This window comes from Ailuropoda melanoleuca, chromosome 16, assembly GCF_002007445.2.
Source record: "Ailuropoda melanoleuca isolate Jingjing chromosome 16, ASM200744v2, whole genome shotgun sequence".
Classification (NCBI taxonomy): Eukaryota; Metazoa; Chordata; class Mammalia; order Carnivora; family Ursidae; genus Ailuropoda; species Ailuropoda melanoleuca.
The window spans coordinates 41,005,733-41,021,916 of record NC_048233.1 but is presented as its reverse complement, the minus strand read 5'-3'; the positions used below and the strand labels follow the sequence as shown (position 1 = coordinate 41,021,916).

Genomic DNA, 16,184 nt, shown 5'->3' with positions numbered 1-16,184 from the left:
CCGGAGCCTATTGTTAGCCGGAGCCGGGGCGGTTCTGGGCGTCTGCTACCGGGGGCGCCCGAGTTGCTGGAGCCGCCCGCCCTCCGCCGCCTGCCGGCCGACCTGCCCATCCGCCCTCCCTCCCAGCCCTGCCGCCCTGGGAACTCCCCGACCGTCGCCCCGGGCCCGGGACTCACTGTCTCCTCTCTCCTTCCCACCCGGGCTAGGGCGGCGGCGGCGGCGGCGGCAGCGGGGGCGGCAGAGACCATCACGGGAGGAGGCAGCTGCGGCGGGGCCGGTAATGGGCCTGGGGGTGCGGGGCGGAGGGTGCCGCCTCGTCCTTTCTCGGGATCGGCCCTCGGGCGGCTGTGGAGGAGTGGTCAACTCAGAGCTGCGCGGATGGAGGGGTCAGAAATGAGGGAGGCTCGGACGGGAGCGGTCGGGGGGCGGGGAGCCAGGGCGCCGCTGGGAAGGGAAGGAGTCGGGAGAGGCGTGGGAGCTAGGGGCACGGAGGACGCGGGCCCGGACTGCGGGGGCAGCTCGGGGGAGACCGATGGGCGGCTTGGAAGCTGGCAGGATTGCGGATGAGGGTTGAGTTCGGAATGGAGTGGAGATGATGTAGGATGGAGGGAAGTGAAGGAAGGGGAGGGCGGATAGAGGAAAATGTGGGAGGAGTGGTTGGGAATTTGTGAGTAGCAGGCAGGAAGGGATGAGGAAGGCTGGGCAGGGGCTGCAGACGATTGGAATGAGCGGGAAGGTTAGCAGGAATCAGAGAAGTGGGCCGGGAGCTGAAGGGTTCAGCATGGGTGTCCATTAAAGGGAACTGATGCCTTGACATGTCCTTTCAGCTCAGGTTCCTGATGTCTCCCATTTTTCTGGCGTTGTGGGAGAAAACGAAAGCATCACTTGCCCTGGCTGCTAGCTTTATCATTTTTCACAGGCCCAAAGACGCAGCTGACTGCCATCCATCCCTTTTAGAGCCATGGTCTTGATTTATCCTTTTAAAGGGGTTAGAGTGGCGGTGTGATACGCAAACCGTTCTTCAATATGAAATGTTAGAAGTTATCCCCAAGAGACACAGTGTCCTCTTGTCCTGCAGTTTTCAGTTTAAGGTAAATCCGTAGTTGATTCAGATTTTCATTTTCTTTTCTGACTTCACATCTTGCTAATCTCCAAAGCCAGGAGGATGTTGGTGTGTGCCAGAGTTAGAAATGACTGGATATCCTTGAGAGTTAATGGTTCCTGCAGCATCATGTTCCTGGTCTCCACAAAGATCTTGTGTCCTCCATACGATGGTGGTTTAGACATGGAAAACCAAATTCTAACCTTGTGTCAGTGAATGGGTAAAAAAACAAAAAACGTTGTGAGGGTTAGAGGGGGGCTTCCTTAAAATACCTAGTTTAAACAGTATGTTTGCACTCAAGCACTTTATAAGTTCATGATCCTGGTAATCACAAGGACACATGGATCCATGAAATTCATAGTATTTGAGAATCAACTGCAATATCTTGTGAAAGGAGGAGCAGGTCAGGTCATCTTACTCAGGTTTATCCAAACACTTAGCAGCAAGCCTGCCTTCCTCTAACCCAGCTACAGAAGGCAACTCCGACAGTCTTACCAGAGATTTTCGTCCCTTGACCTTTAGCAAAAGGTTGGGTTCCAGTGGAGTGAAGAGGCTTTCTCCTGTGAGGTCTACGTTGTCTTATGATTTTATATTCAATTAAGAGAGAGGCTTTCGTTACCTAACTTTGCAAATAACATTTTGAATCCACAGATTTTTTTTCTGGGCGGTCCCTTTTTTGCTGGTCTCACATAAGCTGTATTTTTTGTTTTGTTTTGTTTTTTGGGAGGTTGTAATAGGAATCCTACAGGCCTGAAAAGGCTTAGATGTAGGACTAAAATGCATGTATGCTATAGATCCTTATCTGGTACTAGCCTCGTATCTTCTGTTTACTGTGGATATGCTTTATTTCATATACCTTTGGGAAATATTCAGCTAGAAACACTTGAGAAAAGACCATAAGGCATGTAGCCAGAAAGTGTCAGCTGACCTTTCATTTCACTGGCATTAAAAAGCTTTTATAGGGGTTTGCATTATTTTCTCCAAAAGCATTTGTTGTTTGAGTTGGTCATTTTGACAGTTAACTGTCAGTTATGGCCTGCGTTTCCAGTCTCCCCTTCATTATTTCTGTATGGGTTTAAGTGCTTGGAATGTAACTCGCAAGTGTTTCTCGAACACAGGCATTGATCCTCTGCCAGTGAATTGTTTAGAGAGGTGGGAATGACGGATTTCGAATTATGGTTTGAAAAGAGATTGACTTGATGAACTGGAAAGTGTGGGACCTATTCTGGTTCTTTCTGTTGCAAAGAAAGGTCTCTTCAGGCCACGCTGGAAGTGGATGGGAGGTTTGCTTTTGGTGCCCAACGAGTATCTTTTTCTGACAAGTTCACACCAGAGTTGGACAAGGAAGGCTGGGTTGAAATTTAAATTTATATTGGTTGTCAGGACAGAATCAATGAATTTTATTTGTGTGTGTATATATATATATATACACACACATATATATATATTTATATATATATACATATATATATAGTGGAGTGAATGTCAGAGAAAGTGATGCAGACAGATCCTGGGTAGGGTGAGGAGAGCTCAGTTGGTATGCACATTACTCACACATGTAGCCGTGGGTTCAGATGATTCTCCGGCATTTTAAGGAAAAAATCTTTCTCCTAGGTTTCACATCTTTTCTTTCTTTCTTTTTTTTTTTCCTCTTTCTTACCTCCCTCTTATCATTGCCCAGAAGCCACTATTCCGGGAGTGGAAGTGGGGAAGACCTAGAGAAAAGGGCGAAGGAGAATGGAACAAAGAGCCAGCAGTCCTTGCTGCACCAGAGGAAGTGATACCCCTGAGGGCAGCTGGGTTAAGACAGTGAGAATTTTAATAATAAAGATGATTTTGGACCAAACCCAACCTCATGCAGGGCTTAAAGAGAAATATTCAAAGGGAAGCCACAACTACTGGAAGCAAAGGGACACGGGAAGAAAGGACAGGCCTGCACATTTGCTTCCAGTCATAAAGCCCTGCATGCTTCCTGACTGAGGAAAAAGCCACTTTCCCAGTAGCAACACTAGACATCTCAGTTAAAACTGAAGCTGGGCTTATTAGGCCCTTTCTGAGAAAGCAGATTTTCAGCTCCATCTGAGTTTTCATGTGGTTGAGAACGTCTTCAAGTGGGGAGGAAAAACTCAATTCGGTGGTCAACATTATTCTCTCTCTTTTTTTTTTATCCCACCCACATAAGTTCTCAGTTGTAAAGATTACCAACCCCCGTCATCGAATGGAATAAGAAATTTGTTAGTTAAGAGGTATCTTTAAACCCAGCTCCAACCTTACCCCATTCAAAGGTCCTTGGCTCTCTCCATTCGTAATATGTCCTAGGAATGTGAGCTCTGATGGGAAGATCAGTAACCTCAAGAACAGAATCGACACTTTGGGTTCATTTTTAAATTTCATTACAATTCTTTTTATTTTTTTTAAAGATTTTATTTATTTATTCGACAGAGTTAGAGACAGCCAGCGAGAGAGGGAACACAAGCAGGGGGAGTTGGAGAGGAAGAAGCAGGCTCACAGCAGAAGAGCCTGATGTGGGGCTCGATCCCATAACACCGGGATCATGCCCTGAGCCGAAGGCAGATGCTTAACCGCTGGGCCACCCAGGCGCCCCTAAATTTGATTACAATTCTTTCCAAGTACTTGATTTTTTTCCCCTCCTCTCTGGCCAAATTTAGTTCAGGAATGTGCTTGTCTGAGACCTAGGATGGCTGAGGTTTCTTAGGTACATCTTGGGACTCGAATGCAGAATTTTGATGAGATCTGGATGGATAGATCAGGAAATCTCTTCGCTCAAGTACTTATTAGGTCTGGTTGACTACGTAGAGCTGATCCAAGAGCAGGCACATTGCTTCTGAGAGACACAGGCCAGAAAAACAGCTCTGTCGCAGGCATCTCTTGACACCACAGTATATTCTGGGTAGCTCTGCAGTAACGCGGCCCTGTCTTTCTGGGCAGTGTTGTTATTCCTGCTGCATAATTAGCAGTGAGATCATAGTCTGGGGAGATTCGGGCATTACTGAGGCGAAGCAGGGAGGCTTCATATCATCACTTGTGGCCCCGGCTCTGACAGCATTTCTGTCGAGCAGATTTATCTTCTTGGGAACTTAAGTCCAAAGATGGAGAAGGGGAAAGATTTGTACCTGGGAAATGGACCATTCCAGACTCTGTGTGTGCGCGACATGTTGAAAACACTGCCCGCCATATTGACGTCACCAGAGTCCACTGTCACTTTAGCTATTTGTTTCCCCCTGCCAGCTTCTTCACAGAGGACTAAAATGGTAAAGCTAAGTTTTCCTCGCCCAGGGGATGATGATGATAGACCCGCTGAGCCCTATTTTACGGAGCTGTGTGAGATTGGAAAAGATTCTGGGTTTTGAAGGCAGTGCAGATTCTAATCTTCATTCTTTAGAACCAGATTTGACCTTTCTAGGAGCCTGGTGAGACACTTCACCCTTGTGAAAATCTGGGTAAAGTGTTTCCCTGGCTTCTGATGTACTGTGAACCTTAGAACCTAGAGCGGTATTTCTCCAAGTGCGTTCCAAGAATCATTTGCCTCCTGAGACGCTCTGGAAACAAAGGGTTCCATAATCGGGTATGGGGACCCCTGCACTGTGTTTGCTCTCACCCTTCACCATGCTTATTAACATGTTTAAAGCCTCTAAGCTATCCTCTCAAAAGCACTTTTTAAACTATTTGGAGACAGTGGTCCTATTTCCATGTAAAGCTATTAATATCCATGGAACTAGTTTATTTAATATATACACTTTGGGAAAAGCCAGGCTAAATTTTCACTAGGAAAAATAATTGGATCTACTCTAGGTTCAGGCACAGCCTAATTCTGCCTCTGATCCCTAGTCCCTCCTACTGGCCCCTTGGAGAGCTCTCCTGTGTGAGCACAGAAGCAGCTCCCGTTATCCCCGGGCTAGTGAAACCCAGAGCCCAGCTGGCTTAGAACCAGAGGCCTTCACTGTGCTCGGAAAGGTGCTGCTGTTTCTCATCTCGTTATTCTACGAGCCACTGAGACTGGAGGGGCTAAAGAGAAATAAAAGTAGGAGAATGTTGGCCAGAATAAGTAGAGAAATGACCTAGTCTCGAGAGACCAGACATCAGTGCTAGCTCAGGGACTTCCTGTCTTCGTTTGGAGAGCTGTGTGTATAGACTTGGGAGGGGTCTGGCTCAGGATGGGAATGCTGATTCCTCTTTTCCCCTGGGCAGAATCCTAATGCACCTGGCTAACTGGTGGTGAGCTGGGGCTTTGGGGCCAACTTGGTGGGCTCCCCAAGGAAACCCCTTTGAAACCAATGGATGCATTCACGGGCTCGAGTCTCAAGAGGAAGTTTGATGATGTGGATGTGGGCTCATCAGTTTCCAACTCAGATGATGAGATCTCCAGCAGTGACAGTGCTGACAGCTGTGACAGCCTCAATCCTCCTACAACTGCCAGCTTCACACGTGAGTGAGCCCCTCCACCCCCTGCCTCCACCCACATCCTCAGCATCAGAGCCCATTGCAGTCCCTGAGACAGCTTCTCTCTGGCTGGGGGATTTTCCCTTAACCGTGATCTTTTCCACTCTTAGCCCAACCTCCCTCTTTGGAGGACTTTATTGCTCTAATATCTTAGACGTAGGTTTGACTTATTCTAGCTGATTTTTCTTATGCTGTGGTTTATAGGTCCCCAGAATGGGCTGAATTAAATTGAAGAAGCAGAAATCCAGGATTTTACCCTTACCCACCAGAGTCCCACACAATTGTCACTCTAGAAGGACAAATGGTGCCTGGACAACTGGGGCAGTTCCGGATTTCTTAGTTCTAATGGCTCCGTTAATTTCTTGGAAAGAACTTCTGATTCTATAGACCAGAGGTTGCCTACAGACCAGATCTGGCCCACTGCCCTTTTTGTAAATAAAGTTTTATTGGCACACAGCCACACACAGTGTAATTGCTTTCGTGATACAGTGGCAAAGTTGAGTAGTTGCAGCAGAGACCTCATGGCCTGCAAAGCCTAAAGTATTTGCTGTCTGGCCCGTTAGAGAAGAAGAACACCATCCCCAGCTATAGGTAACACTGTCCAATAGAATTTTCTGTTATGATAGAAATGTTTTATATCCACACTGCCCAGTACGGTAGCCATTAGCCATATGTAGCTTTGAGCACTTGAAATGTGCTTGGTGTAACCGAGGAGCTGAATTTTAAATTTTCTTTTGAATCATTATTTTAAATCGCCACGTGTGGCTAGTAGTTGTCGCATTGGACAGTGAAGCCATATAGCTGGTTATATCCTGAAAAGATTACCTAGAGATCCTCTTCCCAGCTGATGTCCAGAATTAGCTCTTGTGGTCATCTGTTCGGGTGAAGTCAGTCTGGAGGCAGTGGTACGGACCTGCTGATGTTCAGGGTCCCTCCCAACTGTGCATTTATCATGTGAGGATTAGAACTGTCTCAAGGTACAGAGAGCGCTTCGGACGACAGTTGAGCGCCTAGCCGGATGAGAAAGAACGAGGGCCGCGGGCGGGCCGATTCGGGGTTGGTGAGACCGCTCTGTGCTCCCTTCCCAGCCACATCCATCCTCAAGCGGCAGAAGCAGCTGCGGAGGAAGAATGTCCGCTTTGACCAGGTGACCGTGTACTACTTTGCCCGGCGCCAGGGCTTCACCAGCGTGCCCAGCCAGGGCGGGAGCTCGCTGGGCATGGCCCAGCGCCATAACTGCGTACGCAGCTACACGCTCTGTGAGTTCGCCCGGGAGCAGGAGGTGAACCATCGGGAGATTCTCCGTGAGCACCTGAAGGAGGAGAAGCTCCATGCCAAGAAGATGAAGGTGATAAGGGGTCTGGGGTCTGGGTACTTAACCATGTGCCAAGACAAAGTGGGAAACCGCCTAGGTCTCTTGATTATTTGTTCTTCTTAATTTGACTCTTGCCTTTGGCATGTAAAGATTCCAGATCTTTCTAGTGAGAAGCCTCACATCTGGAATCAAATCTCAGTCTGAGACACCTTCTTGTTGTCTCTGGCGGGGATACAAGATAGCAAAATGGCTTCCCTAGACTTCCCTCCCCTCGTCCCCTCGGCACATTTTTTAAAAGTTTAAGGTGCGAATACCTGAAAATACTCAAGTCTGCCACCCTCGGAACCTGAGGAAGCCCATTGTTTCAGTTTCTCGGCAAATGACTGTCTGGTGTCCCGGTGCGCAGAACGGGTTTTCCCCGCTAGACCCCGCTCCTCTGGGGGTGGTCTTTTAGGTGTCCACGACAGCATTACCAAAGAGCTGTTTCACTTTGTGTGGTGCCGGGCCTGCCCTCTGCTGCCACACCAGCTCTTCCAGGGCAGGGGCAGCGGGGCTGGAAGGAGACCCGGCTCTCAGGGCGGCTCTTCACAGCTGCCCGTTTGCTCTCGGCGCTGCCTGGCGCTCCGCACCGGGCCGCAGAAATCTCCCCCGGAGCTCCTGGTTCGCGGTTTGGAGAACACTGCTTTCGGCCTGGCCCAGTTTCATGCGGGCCCCAGGCATGCGGACCCATATTCATACAGGGGGCTGCGTTACTTCCAGGGTTGAGGGTGAAGTCCTCATGAGCCACACCAAAATGTCGTGTGGCCGGAGAATGGAGGACAGAGGATGGGGGCTAACGACGTCTCCTTCCTTTCTCCCTCTGACAGCTACATCCCCTTCCCGCAGCCTCCTCCCGAAGCCTCCCACCTGTTTTTCTAACTGGAGTGACATCGAGGCGTCCCTTTCTTGTGTCTGAGGAATTCCGTCCCTGACCCTATCACCTTCCCGCTGCTATAGCAACAGCGGGGGAAATAAACACTGTTCTCATCATTGGCCGTGAAGGCTTTTCTTCCTTTTTCCTAGAAGAAATCTCTCTTGTGGATCTGGTAGAGGGATAACCTGTCAAAGCATGATTCCATCCTGTTCTGTGGCCTCCCTTGTCCGAGGTCTAGGGACAGAACTGGGCAAACTCGAGGCTGACATAAGACTCCTACTTACTAGCCGATTTGGTGAACAGCCGCTCTGGTGGCGACTGATACATCTTTCTGTGTCGAGAGAAACCCTTACTTTGGCCTTCCTGGGTCCAGTTTACTCTTTTCTTAGAAATTTTTCCTATCTTGAGGCGCCTGGGTGGCACAGCGGTTAAGTGTCTGCCTTCGGCTTAGGGCGTGATCCCGGCGTTAAGGGATCGAGCCCCACATCAGGCTCCTCTGTTGTGAGCCTGCTTCTTCCTCTCCCACTCCCCCTGCTTGTGTTCCCTCTCTCGCTGGCTGTCTCTATCTCTGTCAAATAAATAAAATCTTTAAAAAAAAAAAGAAAGAAATTTTTCCTATCTTTAATACTCTACAGGGGAGACTGTTGATGTAAAAAAATACATCTTTCACATCTCCTGCGTGCCATCTCATATTAATTTTCCTCTTTAGGTTGTCCCCTTCCCCCCAGAAAAGCTGGTGCTCTGTAGCTTTAATGACCTATACTTTTTCTAATACTTTCACTATTTTTTTTTAATTTTGGCCTTTTATTCACTTGGAATTCATTATCATGGGTAGTATGAATTGGGAATCCAACTTCACTTATTTTTCAGAAGAATATCCAGTTATCCCACTATCATTTAATGAGCAGAGTACTCTCTTTCTCACTTGATTTGAAATGCCACCTCTGTCGTGTTGCATGGAATTCTTACATCTACATGGGTTTCTTCCGATTGCATCTCTGATCTCTTTCCCTGGAGAGGACAGCAGGAGGGAGGGTGCTGGGGAGGAAGGAGGCCATGCCCAGCAAAACAGGCGGGAGCAGCCCCAAGGTCGGCAGAAGGGCCCCTCTGCGTGAGTCTGCCTGGGACAGAAATAACAGACCAGGAAACCCCCAGAAACACCACTGTGCCTTCCCCCCTTCCCACAAACAAACCAAACAGGTGTGGCGCTGATTAGCGGCCCTGTTGCATCATCTCTCTCCCAGGAGTTGTTTCTCCCCGAGCCCGGCTGGGTCTGATGAAACAAACCCGCCCGCCAGGAGCTTGCCTCTCATCCTGCTAGGAGCTTCCAGAGCTCTGGGAATCCCGAAGTCTCATTTTCTTTCCTTGAATTCTCCACTGAGTTTTCAAAACTCATTCAGCCAGATTGTCTTCAGCCCGTCCTTCCACGAACACTCCCTTTCCTGCTTCTCCGTCTTTCTTAGCCCAGAGAACCCAGATTCCTGCCTACTGTTAGTGCCTCAGTATTATACACGCCAGCCTGCGTCACACACGGCTCTTCTCTGAAATCAAACAGGAAGGGATAGAAAGGAGAATGACTACATTTAGGCTGTGGAGTTGGAGGTGAGGGCTTTCTTCGATAGCCACGAATAATGTGGTCCTTTTTTCCTCCTCCCAGTGACATGAAGCTCCTCTGTGTGTGAGGATGATTGTTCACACCGTGGGGGTTCAGGGTCATTGACAAAGACCCGGTAGCCTCGTACTAAACGTTAGTGTGCTCTTCTTCCCACGGTGCGGTTTTGGGTCCTTTGGGGTGCAGATCGAAGGGTGTTTTGCCGAAGGTTATCTAGACATCCAAAAGTTATCTAGACATCCAAGGAACATCCGGCCATGGATAGACCTTCTCCTCCCTGTTAGAAGGCAAGTTAGCTGAAGTTACGGGACCCAGGTCTGGGGGGTGGAGGGTATATTTTTGGGAAATCCTATCTTCTGGGAGGGAAGATGAGATGCTGGCTTTGAGGAACTTCTATCTGGAAAGGTGATAGCCCCTGTGTTGACAGGGAGGTGTCAGAGCTGCATACGGCTTCCTGCCATCCTGCTCTAGATTGATTCTCTTCAACCACCCAGTATGGTCATGACTAGCCACGTGCGGCTATTTTTACTTTATTAATAGGAAGTAAAATTAAAAGTCCCCCTTCTGCTTAGCACTAGCCGCGGGTACAGCGCTCAGGAGCCCCGTGGGCCGCGAGCAGCGCGGATACGCCCCTCGTCGCAGAAAGTTCAGTTGGGCTCTGCGGCTCTAGATGCTGGGTGTGGGGCGGCGCCTGCTGAGAACACTGGAGGCTAACCTTCCCGTCCTGTCTCCCGGCAGCTGACCAAGAATGGGACAGTGGAGTCGGTGGAGGCCGCCGGCCTGACCCTGGATGACGTCTCAGACGAAGATATTGACGTGGAGAACGTGGCAGTGGATGATTACTTCTTCCTGCAGCCCCTGCCCACCAAACGGCGACGAGCCCTGCTGAGGGCTTCGGGGGTCCACCGCATCGATGCTGAAGAGAAACAAGAACTGCGAGCCATCCGCCTGTCACGGGAGGAGTGTGGTTGTGACTGTCGCCTGTATTGTGATCCAGAAGCGTGTGCCTGTAGTCAGGCTGGGATTAAATGCCAGGTCAGTCCAAGGGGGCCTGAGACGGTAGATGTACTCCAGAGTCCGGGGGGATGTGATGTGGGTACCGCGGAACACGGGGCGGGGGGGGCTGCGCATCGTCCGTGGGTGGATTCCCCAGGACTGGGAACACTGCCTGGTTCCACAGCCCTCCTCCACCAAGGGAAGAACCAAGCATGGCGGGATTCCTAGGCTGGGGAGATAATAATGATCTTTTCTGTAGTTCTCACCTCATAAGTGATAAGCAGCAGCTGTGAGCAAAGGGGGGAACATGGGTTAGTAAGTTTAACATTAGTAGCTGTTCCTTAAATATTGACTGATTTCATGAGCTAAAGAGAAGAAGAGAGGACTCACTCTTCTCTCACTCACTCACTCACTCACTCACTCACTCACAGGACCTCTACTCCAGTTTTGTAAAACTCAAAATAATTCTCGGGTTTCTGTAACTCAGGATGGGACTTGGCCTGGCAGAGCTTAACTCCAGTGTCTTAAAAGATGGAAGACATCATCCCCTAGCTGGCCTGACAAGGAAGGGACAGTTTAGAAGGCATATCTCCGTTGAAAACAGCAGTACCATCCAAAGGATGACATTTATTTGGAACTTGTATATTGAGGATGTGGGTGCTGAGTCCTTGTGGTTGAATACGCCCTAATGAACTGTCTCTTTCTTATTTTCGGTGGGTAATAGCTGTAGCAGGTCTGGCCAAAACTTCTTTTCAGACTGAAGTCCCACAATGAGTCAGTCTGTTACACAGTCCTGAGAACAGTCCTCAGAATTGGACTGCTCCTAAGAACTGGAATGGAGAGTTCTAGAAGTTGATACCATAGGAAGACATTGTGTATTTGTATATACATATTTGCTTACATTTATTTTATTTTATTTTTGGTATGTGTGGGCTTCTTTCCTTTTGGGGGTCCAAAAGGGAGATAAGGAGGCAGAGAGGATCTCCTTTCCAGATATTCCTGGTTTGTAAGTTAGTTATCTTAGTAACTGCTCCAGACGCACACTGGTCAACCGTCAGGGAAAATATGAAGTGGGTGGTGAAAAGCTGGCCATGATTATGTTTGAATCGTCACTACAGCACCCGAGCAAAACCAAGGCACTTGCGCTTAGTTTCCCTAGAACATACTGCTTTGGACCAACCAGCTAGATCTTTTGCTTCCTTTCCCTGTCATTGCAGGAGGCAGTAGGCTTGGGCCTCTGCCTTTGTTTTCTCAATAGACTAGGTAAGTTCTGGAAGTCTCTGAGGCACAAAAATTTCTTCTACTCTGAGAACTGTCAGCATTCAGAGCGGTATCTCTGGACTCTTAACTGGAAAGGCCCTTTAACGTGATTTTTGGCTACATTTTATTTGGAACAGGAAACAAAGCCCTGGAGAGATAAAGGACCTTTTTTTTTTTTTTTTTTTTTTAATTTTGTTTATTTCAGGGGCGCCTGGGTGGCTCTGATGGTTGGGCAACTGCCTCTGGTTCAGGTCTCAATCTCCAGGTCCTGGGATCAAGCCCCAGGGCCGGCTCCCAGCTCAGCAGGGAGTCTGTTTCTCCCTCTTCCTCTGCTCCGCTCCTGCTCTGTCTCTCTCTCTCAAATGAATAAATAAGACCTTAAAAAAAAAAAAGATTTTATTTATTTGAGAGAGAGCACAAGCAGGGGGAAGGGCAGAGGGACAAGAAGACCACGCTGAGCCCGGAGCCCGATGCGGGGCTCCATCCCATGACCCTGAGATCGTGGCCTGAGCCTAAACCAAGAGTCGGATGCTGGACCGATGGCACCACCCGGGCGCCCCTGAGGCAGAGAACCCTCCTGAGGGCACACTGCTACTTAATGGCTGTGCTGGAGCTGAAATGCAGGTGGTCTGATAACTACCCCCTGGTGCTCTGGTCGGTCAGGCTGAGCGTTACATTTGTCCTGCTTGTTTCTCTTTTAAGACCTCGAATCCCAGCTGCCTGTGTTTGCCAGCTCATGTCTCCTGTCTCCATCACTGAATCCGTTGGTCTCATCTTCCCTCACCCTTCTTGTCCCCTCCTCAGGTGGATCGCATGTCCTTTCCATGTGGCTGTTCGCGGGACGGCTGCGGGAACATGGCGGGGCGCATAGAATTTAATCCAATCCGGGTCCGGACTCATTACCTCCACACCATCATGAAGCTGGAGCTGGAGAGCAAGCGGCAGGTGAGCCGCCCCCCGGCCCTGGACGAGGAGCCCTCCCCCGCGGCCAGCGGCAGCCTGACAGGGGCCCAGGGCTCGGAGACGCAGGACTTCCAGGAGTTCATTGCCGAGAACGAGACGGCGGTGATGCACCTGCAGAGTGCGGAGGAACTGGAGCGGCTCAAGGCCGAGGAAGACTCCAGCGGCCCTAGTGCCGGCCTGGACTCCAGCATAGAGAGCCTGGGCGTGTGCATCCTGGAGGAGCCCCTGGCGGTTCCCGAAGAGCTGTGCCCGGGCCTGACAGCCCCCATTCTCATCCAGGCTCAGCTGCCCCCGGGCTCGTCGGTGCTGTGTTTTGCCGAGAACTCAGACCACCCCGCTGCCTCGGCAGTGAACAGCCCGTCCTACTTGAACAGTGGGCCGCTGGTCTATTATCAGGTGGAGCAGAGGCCGGTCCTGGGGGTGAAAGGAGAGCCGAGTACAGAAGAAGTCCCACCCTCTTTCCCCAAGGAGAAGGATCTGAACGTCTTCTCTCTCCCTGTTACCTCACTGGTGGCCTGTAGCCCCACAGACCCAGCCGCCCTGTGTAAATCAGAAGTGGGGAAAACGTCCACTCTAGAAGCGCTAGTGCCCGAAGATTGTAACCCTGAGGAGCCCGAGAATGAAGACTTCCGCCCCTCTTGGTCCCCCTCGAGCCTCCCCTTCCGCACGGACAATGAAGAGGGCTGTGTGGTGGAGAAAGCCTCACAGCAGAGTGAGGACAGGCCCCCCGAAGATTCTTCCCTAGAACTCCCTCTGGCAGTGTGACACGGGGTGGGGATTCTGCCTGTCACCCATTCTCTATTTATTCCCTTATTTTATCTAACACCATTTCAAAACAAAACTGAAGAAGCAGCTGCTACTCCCATGTTATTTTATTGGGGCCTTGGGGGGATGGGTGGGAAAGAATTGTTTGTAAAAGTATTTTTTAAAGGGTAAACGGAACCAAGGAGACCAGTCCCGGCTTGATCTGGGGAGAGTCCGGGGGCCGAGGAGGCTGCGTGGTGCTGAACACTGAGCTCTCTGGGCCACTGGATCAAAGAATGAGGATCTCCCAGGAGAAGCTGGGTAATTCAAGCAGCTATTCTTTATGTAGGGACCAGAACACAATAATTTGAACAGCATGGCAAAGCCCCTTCTCCTTTCCTGCGCTCCAGGTGGGGCACAAGCTCATTATCTCATCAGTCACCACCCCGATAGCCCACTTTGGTGTTACCGTCATCAGCTGGAATGTCATCTGGTCACATCTAAGGAGGCGTGGATAGAAGGGTCTCTGCTTCTGTAGACGACCACCAGGATTTGTACAAATGTACCCTGCCTTCCCTGGCCCCTATTTGGTAAATAAGTTAATATTTGACATGTTTGGTGTTCTCTGACCTGTTCCCCACACTGGGGATTTCTGGTCTGTAACTTGAATTATTTCTTTCACATGTTATTAGGTACTAGAGTTAAGCTTGTCCATTTATCTTTTCCCCCCTCCTGCCTTTTCCCTCGAAGAAAAAGCTAGATTGGCTGGGGATGTGGCCTAAAGAGCCGGAGTCTTCTGTCTGCGTCTAACGCCCGCTCTGTCAGGCGGCTCTAGGCTGGGACTCACACGTCCCATGGGAGGCATATATGCAGCACTAACTACGTCCCAAAGAGGCAGCAGGAACAGGCTGCTGTCTGGAAAGAAGACTTTATTTGTCCCACACTTGCTTTTTCACCCAGGTCCCTCCCACTCTGGGAGGTTTGAGCTTTGAAGGAACATAGGATGTGGCAATCTAAAGTCACTGACTAGTTTTTGTTCTTTTTTTCTGTATCTACCCTTGTGGTCCTTGGATAGACAGGGTTGGAGAGTTCTTAAACTATTCCTGTCCACCCACCGCCCCCAGCCCCAAGAACTGCAGACATTTATTGGATCCCTCCATCTTGATAATGTCAAAATTGCAAGCCAAACTAATTCTTAAATGCAGCTCCCAGGTTCCAAAGAATTCAAGTTCTGACTATAACCTTTGAGATCGATCAAGTGGGACTCAAATTCACTTCTTACCTCTACGGGGTGGGGGGGGCACACAGTTCCTATTCACCTTATGTCCAGCTTACGTTCCAGGATGTGCTCCACTGAACGCCACTGAATTCTTTTTATTAGCAGTTACCTCTGCCTCCATTTGGAGGCAGGAGGGAGCAAAACACTCTTCTCCAGCACCCTTGACATCATGCTTCCCTTCTGGTATGGTTTATTAACCAGGAAAGAAAACAGTGATAACCTTTTCGGTTTGGGTGGGGGAGAGAACTCTTCCCACCTACCCTGCTCACCAAGCTGCTTTGTGGAACGTTAACGCGCCCTGTACGTATGTCGCAGCAGCGTTCCACCTATGAGATCTCTCAACTGAGCCTGAGAGGCCTTGTACTTAAACAGATAGATCTTTTAACCCAGTCTGCCTCTCCTGTTCATTCCAGTTTTGCTTGGTTTTATATTTGGAGGGGAGTTCTTAAGTACAGGACCTTGTCTCCCCCCCATCCTCTAGCCTCATGAAACAGTCTTAAGTACCCGAGATCTAGACACTCTCCCACCTTCAGCCGGCTCCTTGAATACAAGACTGAAGCTTCGCTGCAAATTTGACTCTGGAGAAGAATCTTCCTGAAAGTTTGTGTTGGAGGGGGAGGGTGGGCTCCATACATTCCCTCCTTAGGAAGGCTCCAGCCTCACCTAGGAAGTGGATTCCAGCTGCTCACTAAGAGACACTTTAGCCTTTGGGATCAAACCAAGAATCTGAATCTAATTGTCAAACTGCCTGCCAGCCCCCAAGATATTTGGTTTTTCTGAAACACTAGTTTCTTCACTTGATCTTAGCCAAAAGGCCAAGAAGCGATATCTGAAAAACTAGTTTCTTAATCCAAGTCCATCCCTCCCTTAACAATTCTGTTGCTGATCCCCAGTTTTTAATGCTGAATATTAACATTGAGCATTAATCGTCTTGTCAAGCAAAGGGCCTTTTCTACAACCTAGTCCATCTCGTTTCTGGTGCTACCTGAGCTGGACAGAATTCTAGCTCACGGTTGCTAGAAAAGCTAAGCCTAGGCCTCTGATCACAGGAGCAGATGGCTTCGGTCCCGCTCAGTCTAGGCCTAGATAAAAGAAATCTTATTGCAACTCATTATTTTCCAGTTTCCTTTCTCACATACTGTATACAGGTAGTATTTTCAATGTGAATCCAAAGCTTGTCTGGTTCTCTGAAAAGATTTTTTTTTTTTTTTTGCCTTTTAGGTCCTTTACATTGTGATAATGCTGTATTTAAAGAGAATATTTAAATGTAATATTAAAGAAATATTCAGAAGAATGGTGTGTTATTCTTTATCTTGGCAGGCTCGTTACTTGTTAGAGAAAGGGTATTTCTCTAGCGTCATACATAAAACTAATTAGGTCAGTTAGAGATTAATGTTAACATTATGGTAGAAAAAACAGAACATTCTCTTTGGAGCATCTAGAGCTTGACTTGCATCACAGGCCCTTATGCAGCTCTTCAGCTGAAGCAGGCCTCGATCCTGCGCTCCTGGAGCTTCTCCCTTCCTATAGTCCCTCTGG

At 49.2% G+C, this 16,184-nt stretch overlaps 1 protein-coding gene across 9 annotated transcripts; it reads left to right on the top strand.

Moving 5' to 3' along the window:
• On the top strand, positions 1–15,936 carry CSRNP2 (cysteine and serine rich nuclear protein 2). Of its 9 annotated transcripts, none has more exons than XM_034645853.1 (6): positions 1–277; positions 987–1,091; positions 5,312–5,548; positions 6,652–6,911; positions 10,142–10,438; positions 12,464–15,936. In XM_034645853.1, exons 3-6 carry the CDS (start codon positions 5,398–5,400, stop codon positions 13,385–13,387), a joined length of 1,632 nt encoding a protein of 543 aa, XP_034501744.1. In that variant the 5' UTR covers positions 1–277; positions 987–1,091; positions 5,312–5,397; the 3' UTR covers positions 13,388–15,936. The 9 variants fall into 9 exon arrangements, with proteins under 9 accessions (XP_034501744.1, XP_034501742.1, XP_034501740.1 ...); XM_034645851.1 differs by having other exon boundaries at positions 920–1,091; positions 2,784–5,548; XM_034645849.1 differs by having other exon boundaries at positions 828–1,091; positions 2,784–5,548.
• Positions 15,937–16,184: the final 248 nt, after the last annotated feature.